This window comes from Strix aluco, chromosome 12, assembly GCF_031877795.1.
Source record: "Strix aluco isolate bStrAlu1 chromosome 12, bStrAlu1.hap1, whole genome shotgun sequence".
NCBI lineage: Eukaryota > Metazoa > Chordata > Aves > Strigiformes > Strigidae > Strix > Strix aluco.
The window spans coordinates 26,388,074-26,406,315 of record NC_133942.1 but is presented as its reverse complement, the minus strand read 5'-3'; the positions used below and the strand labels follow the sequence as shown (position 1 = coordinate 26,406,315).

The 18,242-nt window shown below is 36.3% G+C and overlaps 1 protein-coding gene across 8 annotated transcripts in view; it reads right to left on the bottom strand.

The window, feature by feature from the left end:
* The window catches only part of TCF12 (transcription factor 12), a 174,093-nt gene that overhangs the window by 107,414 nt on the left and 48,437 nt on the right, over positions 1 to 18,242 (bottom strand). For all 8 annotated transcript variants that reach the window (XM_074837132.1, XM_074837135.1, XM_074837134.1 and 5 more), the window contains 2 exons: positions 14,891 to 14,959; positions 3,555 to 3,657 (listed from right to left, as the gene is read on the bottom strand). In XM_074837132.1, the coding sequence (XP_074693233.1) occupies positions 3,555 to 3,657; positions 14,891 to 14,959 (172 nt within the window). The remainder of the gene's footprint in view (positions 1 to 3,554; positions 3,658 to 14,890; positions 14,960 to 18,242) is intronic.

The window sequence follows — 18,242 nt, the reverse complement described above, 5'->3', positions numbered from 1 at the left end:
AAACTGTAAAGCAGCTAGTTAAATAATGAGAAAACAAGCAAGTATACTTGGAAAGAAAACTTGGAAGAATGATCTCTCTTTCTACTTCAAGGGACCAATTTCAACATGGCAACCACCATCTCAACTGAATTTTTTAATGACTTTTTATCATGTACGAGGTTGTGGCACTGCGTAGCACACAGACGATGAACATGGAGCACAAAAGTTTTGCCTTTATCCTTTCTACCTCTTGTGGAAAGACAGACACACAAATGAAGTCACCCACTTCAAATTTTCAAGACAGACCAACAAAAAACCCCTTAAGCTATGTTCAGAATGATCTGCTTGCTTTCTTCCTGGTAAGCAGAAGTAGAAAAGCTCAATAGAATAAAGTCCAGGGAACAGTACAACAGAAGATACAATACCACATGCTTGAAGTGTCCTAGCAAAAACTGACCTCTACTTGCAAGTGCAGAGTACTAAAAGGCAGCATAATTACAGAGAAAAGAATCCCATATCCTTGTGAATAGTTTTCTAGAATGTAATTAAAACAGAAAGTGTTGAATAAGCAAAGATTATCAAGTCTAAATGGAGCTACAATACCACCAATATATCTTAGCCTGATTTTCTACATATCTCTATGGATACCAACAGACTATGCTGGTGCCAAGAGGATTCAGTGGCTCTACTTAAAATACAAGCAACGGCCCTTCTTTTTTTAAACTAACAAATCAACAGGATAATTCTGGAATTCGTTAGTGAAGAACACTAACCAATCCAACATAATAGCTTTACTTCCTCTGCAAAACACTTCAAAAAATATCTAAATGAATATGGAAATGCATCTTTCTGTGGCAAATTGTTCATTATTGAATCATTATCAACTCTTGTTAGACGAAATTTCTCTCTTTTGCAATGTACAAGATCATTAAAATGTTTGAGAGCTCCATCATGAAAGACAGTGGCACTTTATAATCCGCTATCTCTTCAGGCAAATATGCTTACGGCTGAACATAATACACAAAATAACAACATCCCCTTGACACACAATTCTTTCTTTTAATGGTGCTCTTAAGTGTTGACAGCAATGGTGAAATATGTTGTTGTTCTTTTTTTCTTTTTTTTTTTTTTTTTTTTTTTTTAATAGTTTTTAACTATTTCACAGACGTATTTCAGTCATGATAAAATGTTGGGAAGGGATGTGTTTCTTACATCTTCAGCATGGAACTCCAGACGCTCCATCACTCCTATTAGCCTAGTGAGATATTTCCTATAAGCTCATCAAGTTCATGTTCTTAGCCTCCATCTCCTTTTAACCCCTGAAGATCACAGAATAATCAATCAATGCATTAATCTACAGTGACTAATAAAATAGATGTTTACATTCTGTTTATAGGAACATATCCATAATTTACTATTAACAAACCGTGTAACTTTTTTTGGTCTAAAAATCTAAAGAAGAAATCTTATTTTTCTTTTCAATAATACATGAAAAACCATAAACACAGATAGTAGTACTACATAGGAAACTCCTACTCCTCAGCGTTTTTATGCAGTTTTTATCATTCCTCTCTCCAAACTTTCAGCATCAACTTAAGATACGCTGCAAAAATTCACAATGTGAAAATATGATATACAAAGCTGCATCTTATACTGTAACATAAGTAAAATGAATGTAATTTTTTGTCATGACAAGCCAAAAACCACAGGTGGAATACTTTTTAAAGCATACTTAGAGCATTTTGATGTATACATTTCCTAGAGATACATACTGAAAGCTTTCTATAGTTCTTTGCTGTATATGAAAGGAGATGAAGTACTATTGCTCCAGCAATATAAAATCCCTAAGAACTGTTAGTCATAAAGCAATACAAAACTATTTCAGTTCAGAGTTGCTTTGGGTGACTGACACACACACATCTTGCAATTCATTATTCTTTCTACAAAACAATCTCAACGGAGACTTCCCAAATCTATATTAATGATGTAATTCTATTACATCTAATGGAATCACCTAGCCATCTCTTCAATAAAACTGAAAAACTAAGAAGATACAGTTGCACTAATTATTTTCTTCATGTATTTAAAGGCATATATTGTTTAGAAATTGGATGGCTCAAAATAAAAGCATAAGCAAATAGTTTGCCTTTGGTAATACAAATTTTTGAAAAGATAATCAAACTTGGCTATATATTTTTATAAAATAAAATCAGTATCAGCTACAAAGCCTCGAGCCATTCCATACATGCTACCAATCAAAATACTGGAAAATCCGTTAAAGTAACTTGTCTTAGTCTCCTGTATTTTAAAAAAAGACAACATATTTGAAACAGTATTGGGAGAAAGCTCTACTTTGCTTTATCAAAATAACTAAGTGAAACTACATTTTAGCTTTACTGTCTTCAGATGTAAGTACCGTTGACCAATCGACAAGTACTCTCTCTAAACAAAGACTACAGAGACAGTCATTTTAAAATTGCATATTTGTAGGTTCATATATGAAGGTTTAAAAGAAATTCTGTTTTCAGCAATAGCTGTGCTTTGTCTGCTTCTGTTTCAGAGAAAATTAAAACTGTAAACAAAGACTGAGCAAAGTAGAAAGATTTCCAAAAGAAATTGCAGACCACCAGGATTTGGATTTAGGTAATCCACTTAGATTACCATGGCTATGTCTTAAAAGGACAATACTGAGATCACAAAATAGGTCATGTCTACAAGACACAGAATATGTAAGTGCAACAACGTCAAATATACAAATTCCGAACAAACACTCAGAGTCATCCCTAAATTTAAGACACGAGAAAAAAAAATTGAGCCAAGATAATGTATTGACAAACAATAAATATTTTGAAATCAACATTTTTATGCTCCAAACTGGAATAGGGAGGAGTTTCGAACAATGCCATCAATACATTAACATGTTCCAGGTAACACAAAAGTGCAGGCAGTGAAGAAAAAGCTTTCAATACCTAAGCCCACAATGTAATACACATTTTGCTTGCTTGTTTTTCCAGTTTCAAAACCAGAAAATGTTGGACACCAACAGGTCTGGAAGCAGTAGCATTTGCCTAGCAAAATAGGAGTTTGCATCTATTTCTTAGAAATGACAACATTTCTAATACAACACATACCAAAGAAATTAGAAAATTAGAGGCAAGCATCAAATTATTAACTAAAGAAAAGCCTGAAGTACACTGGTAGGTAGTTCAGGAATTAATAGTGTTTAAAAAATTATTATTTTTTTAATGCACAAATTAAAAATTGCTATAGGTGTCTTCTCTGCAAAAGTTATGGAAAATTCAGCTTTAAAAGTAAAAATAAAATCAAAATATATCAGCTTTCTAGATCAACTTGAGAAAATCTGGGTGATTCCTTCTTCTAAAAAGTCCTGGACAATGGCCTTTATGAGGAATTCGCCCAAGATAAAAAGATCTCAATAGAAAAGTCACTGTTGCTATGAGAAACAGAGCAACTTCCAGATGCTTGGCATGTCAGGCCTAGACAAGGGAATGAAAAATGTCTCTTTCTGACCAAATAGGCTTTGAGGGGATACTCGTAAAGAATTACCTACTTACCCATCAGATTTGAGTTCATGAAAGGTGTCGGGGACAATCCTTCATGGGGTCCTAATCGACTGTCATTCAAGTGATCACTGTAATGAGGACTGTCTGCAAAACCCTAGAGAAAAAAAGACCAGAGTATTAAACAGATTATTTGGCAGCCCAGCTAATTGAGTGTAATGACACTTTCCTAATTAAACGTGCAGAGTCACAATTGGTCATTAATCACAAAATTTGGCTTTTGGGTCTATCTCCCAGAAATTACTCCCTGACCACATTTTACTTTCTCGCCCATCAAAAAGAAACCACATAATTTCTTAAGCTGTGTCCTCACAGACAGTATTTCTAAAACTTGAATAATACTGAGATATTTTGATATTTGAATCCTCTTAGTGCTGAGTCAAACCACTGAGAGAGTAAAATTAGTCTGAAGAACTAACAACTGTTTTCTGGGTTGTTTTTTCCTAAGGTTTCTGTTTGCATTAATAAAACAACACAGTAAGAAGGTCAGGAAGAGTCACTGACATTAGGAAAAAGTGTTAGTGCAAATGAGAAGAAGAAATTCCATTTCCCCTTGCAGCCTGCTATGAATGTTACAGATTAATAAGCATTTTGACGCTATCACATTACTAAACAGTGTAGCTCACTGACAAAAGCTTTACTTCCAAATAGCGATTAAACAAACAACTTTGTCACCTGATTCGCAAACAAGCACTCAAACTGAAACACTGTTTTGTGCTTTTTCTAGCATTAGTATAGCCAACTTAGCAGGTTTGGAGTGACCCTTATGCAGGTCAGGAAACACCGGCTGATTGAAAGCTTGCGTCAAAGGTATAGAGACAGAAAACACAGAGGCCCTAGGATGCGCATATTATTTAATTACCCCAATTACTTAAAATTATCTTTTCTACATTTCAAGATGCTTTCAGCTTTTCCATATAAAGGTATGAATATGGTATTTGCCATTCAGACTGATCAGATGTGCACTGAATCACTTATTCTGTACCAAAACATGACAGACCTCGCACTCAAAATTGCACCTCCTTGGTAGACAAAGTTTTGAAAAACATGTAAACCTTATTTTACAATTCCCACTTACTCACTTCTCTAAGTCTGGTAAACTGGTAAAGAGAAACCTAAAGCTCAGGCCTAATTAAGCGGGGGGGGGGGGGGGGGGGGGTGTGGATTGTTCACAACTACCAGAAACCATCCCAAGTGCCCTGGGACTATAAAATCATCAATCACTGAACATTTATCATTTTTTCAGACCGCAGGCTCACATTCAAGACAACATTAATGGGGCTGAAACAGGCCTCACTATCTTTGCAGGCGTGCTGTCAGTTCTACCAAAGGGCTAGTAACTGAGGGCTAAATAACTGTCAAATCACTACTGCTGCTTATGGATGCATGTCACAACTCTTGCCGCTATTCGGCTTTAAAAGTAATCTTCCGGGAGTCTCAACTCCCAAATGCATCTTTGGCTGACTTTATCTACTTCAGAATCGGCGATACACATGTGATACGCATTCAGGAACAATCTTAGTGACATTTACAACTTGGTTATGACCACAAGCGTGTCCTCTGGTAACCATGACCTAGCCCCGTCTGTCAGACAAGCAGCGTGCAGCAGCAGCTGCCGAGGAAATGGAGTGGCTCCTAGCTAAGGTCACCACATGTGGTTTATTTTTATGTCGAAATGAAACAAAAAAGAAATCAGATCTGCTGAATACAGAAACAAAAATTTGCAAATGGAAGACCAAAAAAAATAAAGCTCCTACATAGGTAGCTTCCTATTTGGCTCTCTGCTTGTACTTGTTATTCTGGGTTTTTTAAAACCTTTTTCCCTAACACAATACTTTGACTATATTTTATTTTTTAAAAGAAAGAAACTAGGAAGGACACTATCAGTGATAAAAGAGAATCCGTATCTCAGACATTCAGAAAGTGGTAGCTAGATAAGCCCTAGAAACTGAAATCTTCAAGAGGTCTTTATTTACAAAGTAAATAATAAAACTACTGAAAATCTAACAGGGGTAAGACTCATTTCATACAGTTACACATCATGCAACACAATCTACCCAATGCACAGGATTAATAATGCTCCTCCCCAAGTTAATATTGCATATTCCCCCCCAAATAGAGGGATTGGAGAATTGGGTGGATAGTTTACTCATAAAATAATGTTCTCCCTTCTATCGTCAGAATTCCTTCAAATAATCCTTTACATCATGTTCTTTTCATATACCCTCTCAGTTTCCCAGAGTGCACTTGCATCCAATCACCACAGCATCAAAGTTATATTTCCACACCACTAGACAAATCAACTACTTTATCTACCTGGAAAAGGCTCCAAGAAGTCCTTCACAACACTAAAGCCACAGAAAACAGAACATTTACTATATGGGGGGGAAACCTACCAAGGCATATGCAAGCACTTTAAATAGAATTGTTTTTTTCTGTACTTGAATTCAATTCCTAACTAAAATTAGCATTACATTCTTTGTCATGCATTACAGAATTTACACTTGTACAAAATGTAACTTCTCTCAGCTTTCCATCTACAGTGGACCTACGCAAAGAGGTCTTAACTTGGCCACCATCCTTGACACCAGCTATTCAGTTTTAGTAATCAGTTATGGATTATCAGCTCAAGCACAGAGTTTTGTTTGGATTACAAACACTGGGCTGATTCCCACATATAACTCACACTAAATGAATACAAAATAACCACAAACACATGCAGTTTTTATTTAACAAACTTCTTCTGCACTTCACAAAAGCAAATTAAGCAAAATCAGAAGAGCTCTAAGGACAATGATTTAAATTACACAGTTATTTCAGAGCATTCTTCACATTTAAGCTGTACTTCAAATAAAATTGCATTCCTGATACCATTCCTTGCTTTTACATCTGTATTGTTAGCTTACATAACAAACAGCATAAAGTTCTACTGGCAAGAGATGTAATCAATCATAGATGAAAACTTTAGAAGCTTCCAATAGCTTCTGAAAAGCTACTGGAAGCTTTTAGTCATACAATCAAGGCTTTAAAAAAGTGTATTTAACAAATACGATAGTGCAAATTGACAACATATGTTTACTGCTTAAAGAAGAACACAGTTGAGAGCTTAAGTCTGCCTGCAACACCAGTAAAGGACAGTGGTTTACTAAAAGGTACATCCCACCTGTGTGACTGAGTAACAAAGAGAAAACACTATCAGCTGGCATCTCAACTCATCCCTCATGGCAAAAGCAACAGAAGGTGTGGGGGGATATATATACATTTCTATCAGAGTCCTTTCTCAAATCTATGTTTTAAAGACGACTCAATTATATATACTGCCAAATTTCATTCCTTCTTTCTGAGAAAGGAAGGAAATTTCCGTTCACAGCAATTTTGAGGACCGCTCCCTGAAAGGCGACTCATTTGATCATAGCTAGATTGATGCAGGCTCCAAGCAGAAACAGGAGCTAATTAGCTATGCCAAAAGCTATTCTCCCTCTTGGGAAGAACTATTCAATGATACATACTCTGACCTGACTCTACTGGAACAGGCTGGTTATGTCCTTCTTTGGACCACAGGTGGGCTTCCAAGGCCCTTTGGAGGATTGCTACCTACTGTTACCTGCAAGGCAAGTTTGACATAGAAACGCTGGAAGGAGACACTCCATACTGAGTACACATCCCCATTTCTGCCACCTTTGCTCCCCAGCAAATGTACCAATGGATTAGCAAGGATCAGAGTGCACAGTTTGAGTATTAGCAAGTAACTGGCAAAAAGTCTGCAAAATAGGCGTTACTGGACAAATTTATTTTCTATTCTGAGCACCCTGTTCTAAAGGGACTGCAGATAGCTCAGGGCATTTTCTGTTTACAGGCAGAAAACTGGTTTTCAATATGATTAGATGCCATGGCTGTAAACTCAAAACCATCTTCTTTGTTCCAACCTCTTACATAGCTACTACAAAAGCAAGCTTTAACCTTCTCAAAGGGAGACAAGCTTTTCTTTCTGTATTGTTGTAGCCCCAATCAAAGTCTAACGGGGGCTAACTGTTCCCTTACAGCATTTTGTAATGTTGTCACTATTCATTTTGCAACAGGCCTCTCCCTGAATTTCAATCTGACTGCATGTTTGTGATCAGAAAGAGTCATGTACATCTACAAATAAAAGCAACAAGCACTGTCTACTAATAATACCTGTCATGAAATGCAGCTGAAAGACTACTACAAATTAGCTGCAATTTAACTGAGTAGTGAAGTGAAGGCACTCTCAACACTGAATGCTCTAATATTTTATTCATTTTTCAAGTATTTCTTTGGATTAGGGTGATGTTCTCTAATCATTCCAATAAATTAAGTCCGTCAATTAAAAAACTCAACAGTTGCAACAGCTTTCATTCCCACCTCTTCTGGGTAAGATGCCCCAAGTGTCCAAGTGATTTAGGCTTTATCTGTATTAGGAAGATTTTCCATGCACAGGTGTGCTAACACAGCCTTATTATCTTCCAGAATGTATTGTTCTAGAAGACCCAGAAGAAGAAATAGAAAAAAACCAGAAAACACGCTCCTTACCAGGCATGTTTATCCTACCAAGCTGTAAGGGAAGGCCTGACACTATGAGTCTATGCCCTATTATACAAAATAAAACCTCTGAAAACTCAATGTCTTTCAATGACTATATTAAAGTTCTGACATTTTGGTTTAACGTCAGTCACAGAATTCACCTAAGAATAAGCCAAAAAGCCTCCCCAGCTTACTGTTCCTAGCCCTTCTCATTGCACTAGTTCCAGGACTTCTGTAAGATTCATCCTCTCACTTTTACTTCCACTTCAAAAACATTAAACTATTGTCCCTTGGTAATTATTTTCTGAAGTCACACCAGGATTTGTCCATGCGTAAACAAAACTGTACTCCTGACCCTAACTCAAGTTGCGGGTTTTTTGGTTTTGTTTTTAAATAAGCACAACATCTTATTTCCACTGCGGGGTAAAATTTGAAAAAATGAAGGAGGTGCTGTAACTCCATGGCACACAGTTTTCTCATGCATTTACTGACTTCATGGAATAACTTCTTTCTGTACAGTTAACTACTCCACAGCGTTTTATTTGCTCAGGTCCAGTAAACTACAAAAACCAGACTTTTCTTCTTTGTTTCTCCTTCCTTACCAATCCCTCTCCTACGTAGACAAGTCCCTGTGAACAGACCAAAATCACACCCAGTTGTGGCTTATAACCCAGCTTCCAATCAGTAAGTGGGTATTTGCATTTTAGCAACTTACACTATAGCTCAATTATCACCTTTAAACTTAAGACATTAAAATTCCACTCAAATGAAGGGTTGACTTCACAGTTTGATGTGGCTACAGACCAAAAGATTAAATTTAATGAATGCTGCTTCTAATTCCTTGAGTTTTATAGTTTGGCTGAGCTTCACTAACAAATATTAATTGTTTAAAACTCAGGAATGCTGAGGTCCCTTCCCAGCTAAATTTAGCTATGATCATATGAATCAGGAAACAGTCATCTAAATGACTAACGTGTAGATGAACGACAGTGAATCTACTGCTGATCCACTTTATTTTGGATTATCGGCCTCTCCAAACTAATCTGAGTATTCTAAAACCAAACAAGAGGGGGAAAACACAGGGGGGAGGGGTGTGGAGAACAAGAGATGCAGAGACAGCAAGACAGACTGACAGATCCAGAGACACTGACTACACTCGGGAACCTTGTGGTGAGTCACTGACTGAAGATTAGACAAGAGGCTCTGGGCAATAGCCATACCAAGGTGTCCTAGCTAATTTAAAAGATTATGGATTATGTGATCATGTATGTTTCCAGAAATAAACAACCATTTTGTTTTGGAAAGACTATTTTCAGTCATTGAATCTTATGTTTGTCAATGGTTCCTACAGGAAGGACTACGGAGCCAAAATCTGGCTGGGTCTATTGAACACACAGATCAGAAAGAACCTTGCAAATATGATACGAAGGTAAACTAAAAAGAAGAGTACTCTTCCTTTTCTCCTTGAGGGTCACTGCACCATTAATTTATCTCAACCGAACATCAAGAAACATTACATTGTCACAGGTCATGGTACAACTCTATTTAAATCACTAACTGTCTTGCAGGAAACTATTAGTTAGGAACAATATTGTTTCCGAAGTGACCAAATTTATTTTACCTGAGAAGAACAGGAAAGACACAGCAAGACAGCAAAATGTATATGTTCCCAAGTATACCTCTGCCAAAAAAGTACTAAAGAAGCACAAAGATTCACACGGCTGTATTTTAAAAATTCAGTCTATCATTTTTAAATAAAGTACTTCATACAATTTGAATAATTTTAAGTCTGAAAATACAGAACTTTCAGTCAACTCTACAAGAACAAATCAAGTTAAGTCTGAAAACTTACTTTTAAGTCATTTATACATAGACTGTTAGTTCAGATGTTGCGACTGCAACTATACTTGACCCTATTTCATAATTCTATGGATCAGAGAGATATGCACAGACTTTTCTGTGAGAAAATGGGGAATTGTAGGGTAAATCAGTTTGTGGCTGAACATGATTAATGAACAACGTATAAACCTCCTATGCAACAACAACAACAAAATCCAACCAACTGACATTATGATCAAAAACTGAAATGAAAAGTAGCTTCATCAATAACCAAATCTTTCCTAACACAACCAATAATAAGTGCCTCCAGCAGCATGCTTTTCTCTGGTGTAACGCTACCAACAACCGCCATAAGGACACCACACAGGTCTGTCACAGGTCAAACAGAAAATTACTGTAACCTTCTAAAGAAGGAAAAATGCCAGGGTAGGGGGAGGTGGAAACAGAGCAGGCAGGTGATGATGGGAGACTCCCCATACTTCTTAGACTATTTCATCTACATTACTATCAGTTGCCTGCTACAGTCCAAAAGCTAAGAGACCAAGCTGAAGACCCATCTGATGTGCCAGGCAAACACACACCTCTTCCCTCTGCAGGCTCCATGCATGCCATCTCCCAGCCTGCTGAGAACAGCAGTGCTTCCACCCCATCTCGCTTTATTGTGCAAGAACCTCATATAATACTTAGTAAACAGAGGAATGAATGCAGTTAGCTGATGGAGATCACCCAGCTGCACCAGAAACAAGGAGCTGTACACTTCCTAGTTTTAATTTTGATTCTCTTCCACTATCAGCGAGTTTCAACCTTCCACTACAATATCCTAAAGACAGAAATGTGACTTTCTATGTTACTTGGTCACCTGCTACACCGTGGGGGGAAAAAGCAGGTATCGCTACCCCAGATTTCAGGTATTATCGGGAAGAGCCAAAAAAGCTTTCACATGTACCCTCCAAGTGTCACCATAAGTTACATGCTTTGTAACAGAGCTCTAGAAATATTCATTAGCTTATTTCCACATATCAAGCTGAAACAGATGAAAACTATGTGTGCAGGAATGGAATATGAGAACAACTGAAAACATGGTTTGTTTATTTATTTTTAACCTGGTAGAGCTTTGGAGGGGAAAGGGGACATAACACATTGAACAAGGAACCTATTTTGAAATAATCACCATTTTCTCCAGTTCTACATCCATTTCAAGGAAGTTAACTTAGTGAATGATGAATCTGTCTTTTAAACAGCTAAACCCAGTGGCCAATTACACTGCTCTAAACTCTTGTGAGACAAATATCAACATGGTATGTAATGGGACAATTCCCTGGCCACATGGAAAACTAATTTGCGAACAGATTCCAATGCTAATTTCAATGATAGGTAGTTGCAATAAAAACAAACCAAACAAAAAACCAAACAAAAAAAAAATGCTTCTCCAGTATAGCTCAAATGACTGAAACCAGATTTTTCTACCTCTTATCTAAGCTATAAACCAGGAAATAAAATAATAGAGGTATAGTCAACATACTTATAATAAATGCTTAAACACTTAAAAACCTAACTAAAGCATTCAGAACTTAAATATCAGAACTCGCTTTGAGAAGTGCTGCACAGAAGTCAAATTACAAAGTAAGCTGCATTTGCAAAAGTGTCCTGTTCACTGAATATGGAATATTTAATTTCGGCTTTGATTTCACACTGAATCATCTGCTTACTTACGGAATACATCAGGAAAAGCAAATAACCAGCAGAACCACCAAACAACATCCCTCCCCCGCAAAAAAAAAACCAGAGGACAAAAAGGACACAAATACAACAGACTTGATAACACTTACTGTATTTCTGTGTCCCTCTTGTCTTGTTTTGCTATTTAACAGCTTCCTTTCTTGTTATGTACCTGAGATTAAGAGGTATAAAATACTATTTCAAAACCTGCTATCTCATTACTATTTTTTTTGACTTCTTTGCAAGTTAAAAGTACTACTCATGGTGGGGGGGAGTGGGGACGAATAGTTTGGGCATATAGTATTTTGGGTTCCAATTCATGTCTGAGCATTTTACATACAATACAGCATATAACCTGTTGACTGATGCTACAAAACCATCTAAATCTAGCAGTGGTATCTTGATCAGTTGAACTCTGGCTTCCAGTAGATATATAGCAGAGTTACATAAATGAAAAGGATAAACTGCATACTCAGTACTGAAGCTAGATTCTGTGTTAAATCAGGTCAAAATGTACACTCACAGCTTTTAGTGCAATATACATGCTGGAAGATACTTAAAACACCCACAGTTCAGATTTTGGAAGAAAAATCATCCAGCTAATTTATGCTAAACTTTTAACAGTTAAAATTATTATGTGTGTATATATAAAAAGGCTATCCAGCAAGGATATGTCTTATAAAAAAATATTTTTAGATTTGCTTGATTTGGAGACAGCAATTTAAACAGATGAAAACCTAACTTGGTCCTTTTATTGCAAAGACATGCTACAACAAAATCACAACAATGAAAGAAAACCTCACAGAGCATTATTCTTCATAATATAAGCAATTATTAGCCACACCACAATAAAAACTATGGTAGAAAAGGTTTAATTAAAAGATAACGTTTATCCCAAAAAAAATGATTATACCAATTTGTTGCTAGGTTATGAGTATAAATTACAACTCCCAACTAATGCGGGAAAGCTAAAAGTTCAGGAGCATCTCACAACAGGAAGACAAAACTTTCAAGTGTTATTGTGCAGCAAACATGCTACTTGGTTCAAGTACCTCAGAATTTGCTTCGTAGAGCTCAGTAGAGCAAGGCTTTCAAAAAGCAGCTTTACAGACCTCTGCACACACACTAAGAGCCAGCTACCCTTCTAATACAAGGGATTATGAACACATGCAAAAATATCTCCAGCTCTATATCACTCAGATAAGGGACGGACTTGGATATATTAACCAGAAGATATTCACTGAAAAACCACCACTGCTGCACATATAGAGTAAAAGCAAGATTGGAGAGTTGGAAGAAAAACAAGCACCACAAGAGATGGAAAATTTTGACACAGTATTGTATATGGACTTCAGTATAATCTTTGAAGAATAAGGGAGACCGTGAGCACTTCATAGAATTCCACTAACTTGCTAATTACCGTTCCAGAATTATTCCTCTAAAAAATAAAGCTTTCCTACTTCTTTTTTTTTCCCCCCACAATAGATACATTTGCAAATTATTCATTTTTCTAACAAAACATTTGGCCTATGCAAAAGAGATTTTACACACAGAAGTCACTAATGTCTCAACGTGCACCTTTTCACCAATTTAAGATCATGACACACAATTCTAATATAAATACCCACTGCCCTTTCAGTGTTAGAACACTATTTAACATTATTAGATAATGAAAAAAACAAGGCTCTTATATAAGGTTTTCTCAAAGCCTGCAGTGATTCTCAGCCTTCAATGTTAGTTCAAAACACTACTGAAATAAGAATATTGTAACTTTTAAAAAGGTATTACCAGAGACTCCTAAAATAAATTAAACTGCTAAGGCATATGAGAGAAGAATATTTTGTGAATTAATTTTTGATCAAAAGATTAAAATACATAAACAAACATCGCGCCCCAAACACAGGAATATACGTCCAAGTTTTCACAATGAAAACAAGTTACTAATGTGTTTCCCCCACTTTCCCCAAAAAAATGGGCTCAGACCAACATTCTTCAGCAATTCCAACAATTCCATGAATAAATCAAAAAGAGTGAGTGAACAAAGACAGTAAAGTTTACTGATAACAAAAAACATTTAAAAACAATCCTAACTAAATGTTAGTGCAGAGTTGCAAAGCAAGCTCTCCATGAAATTGGTACTAAAACAGCAGACAAAATTCGGTGTAAATACAAAAGAAACATGTTCAAAAATAACTCAATGTCACAACAATGTGGTAACTACTGTACAACGTAAAAAAAATATTATTTTTCTAGTTTTTGAAACAACATCACTTCAGAGCTCAGTGACAGAAAATGTAAGACTTCGTAATGAGCAAGAAAAGCACAGAGAATCAAAGTATCATTACGCCATATAGAAATTGATGGTATACTCTCATCTTGACTAGTGCATGCAGCCGTAATCACCCTCACTCTTAAGTTATACAGAAGCAGCAGAAAGATTCAGAGAATGGCACCAAGAACTAACCACAGGTTAGAAGAAGTTACTATACAAACAGAGACCAATAGATAACAACTCTTCAATTTGGTTGAGGAGAGACATACAAGTGGCACATAAAATAAAGACATTGGGGCGTGGGGTGGGGCGAGATCTATGCAGTACACATCAGTAACAACCAATCATTACTATTCAGAACACAGGAACATGGTCAGAACACTTAAGACAACAACATCAATATTTTTGCCACAAACCACTTGCAATTACTGCCAAAACTGTAATCAGTCAGAAAAATGCAAAACTTTCAGAGAATGAGTCCACCAATAGCTGTAAGAACAATGTCCAAAGGGTCATCTCTATCCAGGAAATCTCCTAAGCCCCTAAGTGCTGGGCTTTGCTAGGAGAGGAGAGTGCAACAGTAAAGATGGCAAAATTATTTGCCCTATACTCCTTCCTTAAGCATCACTGCAGGACTCAATCAGACCATCTATACTGACCTGAACAGACCTTTGGCAGGAGTTCGGAAAGGACAGGAAACGGAGATCTCCTTTAGCCATTCTTCCACTACCTTACTTAATTAGCCTTTAACAAGTATGGACTTAACTATCACCAAATTCCAATTCTATTTAATTGAAAACTGCTTATCTTCCTGTGCCTTTGGAAATTCCAGCCAATGCAGGGCCAACAATTTAAATGCTTAAATAATTTCTCACTGTATTGTAAAAACTCCAGTAGTAGGCTGCAGATTTAAAAAAAAAAAATAAAATCACACACAAGGTAAAAGCATAAGTGGTACCTCTTGAGGTTTCAACTTTTCTATGTCTGTAGAGAGGTCTGAGCTTTTTCCATGAAGACTGCCATTTTCCTGTAAACAGGCAAGCAGTAAGAACAATTAGGACAAGAATAACATTCTCTGTTGAAATTATGGAGAAAAGCACTGGATTTTGAAGTTAAAGTTGAACATGTAAGACAATTATAACTTAAACTCTGTATGTTAATCACCACAAGGAATAATCTATGTATGTAAAAGACTAAGTGTATCATTCAGCATGCCTCCTGAGAAACCCTGACCTGTATTCTTACAATACAGACCCATATGCTTATTTTAGCTCTTCCTCAGAGTCACCTGATCTGGCATCATATGAAGTAGTAGTCAGAACTTATCTTTATATTACTGGTTCAGAATTTTGAATAATGTGTATCATTAGTTGAAAGAAAACCAAAAAACAGACCACACATCTTATCCAAAACTTATGCATGCAAACTTGATTTGGACTGGTAAATGAAATCCAGTGCTTTTTCAGTGATTTCAATGTAGAGGAGAATTTCCTTTATTCTACTTTTTTGCAGAATGTGGCCATGGGATGAATTAATTTGTGTCTCTTAACCATTACCAATTCTACATACATACGGTATAGATTTCTAGTGTTCATCACTTTTTTGGTGAAAACACAGGAATGGTGTTTTCCTGTAAAAGGAATTCAGTTTTCTTTAAAAGAAAACTGTTGTCGTTTATATGACATCCCATTCTTTATTGCTTCATGCAGAGCCTCCACAGAAAGTTGTTTTCTTCCCCCTCCCACTATCAAATTCTTAGGTGTATTGAAGGTCTAGGAAAAGATCCATATTCATCAGCTAAACCCTCTGAATTCCTTTGGATAGCCACTTCACATTGATTCTGCGTAATAGCTATCCCCAGCCTGTGGGACAGGCCTTCCTTATTCCTCAGTGCATGAAGATGATATACCACATAAAACCAAGGAGATGCACATGTTTTGTAATCTTTCAAAGCCCACCACCAGTGGCTGATGCCTCCTAAAACAACCCAACCACACTGGGCTCTCAGGAAAATCTAAACCTACCAGCATCCACTACCTGGTCAGTGATCCCACCAGGAACTGCTGCTGTACCAATGCTTCACGACTGGGCAGCCAACAGCCCACAGCTAAGATGACCCCATGGAGAAATTTTATGGACAGTCTAATGTCATGTTCTGTGCTAACATGAGACTAGCTCTTAAATTTATATCAATTAGCAGGTTTTCCAAAAAGAAAGTTAGTGTAGTAAAACATTCGTAATCTTTCAATAAATAGAATTTAGGACTATTGGGGGTTTTTCCCCCCCACATGATTTCTGCTGCCTTTAGAAAAAAAAAAAAATCCCCTATCAAAGTAAAGAAAACTTTACTACCTCAACACCACAGGAACAAATGAGGTCTTTTTAAAAAGAGAAAGCAAAAAATACAAAACATTTTTTGGGACACAAAGGGAAGAGGTGAACCTTATTATTTAATTTTTAGTTTATAAATCAGTAAAGTTTTTATGCAAGTATTCAGTCTTCTCCTGTTCTAAACTTTATACTGATGCACAAAAAGCTATACTATAAAATTATTCATTTCAGCCACAAATACAAGTAGTGAAATAAATCTACCTGTCAGTATTTTCAAAGTCTGTAACTTTCAAAAAAATCAGACAGTATTAACTGCCAATTCTCTAAAACTGAACATACTTTATGTTTCTAGCCTGAATTAAGAAAGACCTATTAAAACAGTATGCTCCAGTTTAAACAAAAATGAACATATTCTCTTTTTTAACAACAAAACAAAGAAATCCACATCACAAGCTATAAATAATTGGTGCTTCAGAATGAACTCTCAGTATCATCTCAAATTACTAGCTTGCAAGAGAAAAATCCTCTGCACTTAGCCAGCAGAAGAAGAAATATTTCAATAACATTCTGGGGATAGATTCCATCAACTCTTAACAATATATTCAGTTTGGCTAGAGTCCAACTGGCTTTAGCTGAAACTGTCCTAACATAAATTATGATTCTGCAAGAATTCTTTGCTGGGAGGATAAATTTCTTTTTTTCTGTCTCACTTTTTTTTTTTTTTTCTTAAATATAAACTATTTCAAGTCCAAGTTACAATTTCTGGGGGGAGAGGGACACCTGACGTATAAGAACTTAACATCTCTCTTTTTCCTGAAGCCTTCCATAGGGCTCAGGACAAACACATATTTGCATTTGTTTTTCTTCAAGATACACCCAAGTAGCACTGACCTATTCCTATGATTCTAATTTCTGGTGTACCTCTGTCAGAGCACTAACATCTGCCTTTATTACCAACTTTACGGTATAATGGTATTATTTGTGGAGGGTTTGATTCTTGACCAATGTTTCATTTTCCTAGTTGTGAAAAAACAGTAAAAAAACAAAAAACAAAACACAAACCCACAAAACCCCCAAACAACAAAGAAACAAACAACAGGCACCCTGACTTTACATTATTGGAATGTTAGCTGGCTGATCCTCTAATATAAACAAATATGTGATTAATATAGCCACACAGCCAATGAATCACAAGTTCAAATTCCAGTTAGTTAGGTCAGCTGAACTGATGATTGATTAAAATTGATCAGCAACATAATAAATCAGTGTCAAAACATAAAACACTTGCAATAAGAATACAAGTTACTTAAAGCTGCATAATAAAATTCCATTTCAAATGTAGAAGAGCCATCTAAAGGCTGGGCTTCATGCCTCAAATTATGCAGGATGTTTTTAAAAAATACCTAATTTCTATGTTGCACAGAAATACTTCCACAACCTATAAAGGTCTTCTATCTTTTTATTATAGTTTATTCACCAAAGATCAATGAAAAATATCAGGACTTCTTGATAAATCTCTCTAATACTCTATTCCAAAGTCAGAAGCTTTAACAATGTCCCGTGAGCTGGACAAGACCTTGCAGCCTACCCACTTCATTCCACAGCAAGAGAAAGCTGCAAAGGTGAAAAACTGCACAGCTCTCTGGCAAAGGTGGAGACCAGCACAGCTCTCTGGCTCTCTGAAATCAGAACAGATTAAAACCAGCCCCATCATTTATGCTGTGTATTTCTAGTAATTAGTTCATTAGGTACTTAGTTCATTGGCTTTTTAGGGAGTAGATATTCATAAGAAGAAAATTGAGTAGATGAAAGGGAATGCGATTTACTAAGGGGAAAGCATGCTCTTGACCACTGAGTTGGGTTTTAAAAAGGCAGTATTATTTTAGGATATTAGATAATATCAAAAACCTTTAGCTCAATAAGCAGGATGGATGAAGCTGCAACACGAACAGGAGGAAGGTATTTAAAAAGAGAAGCCT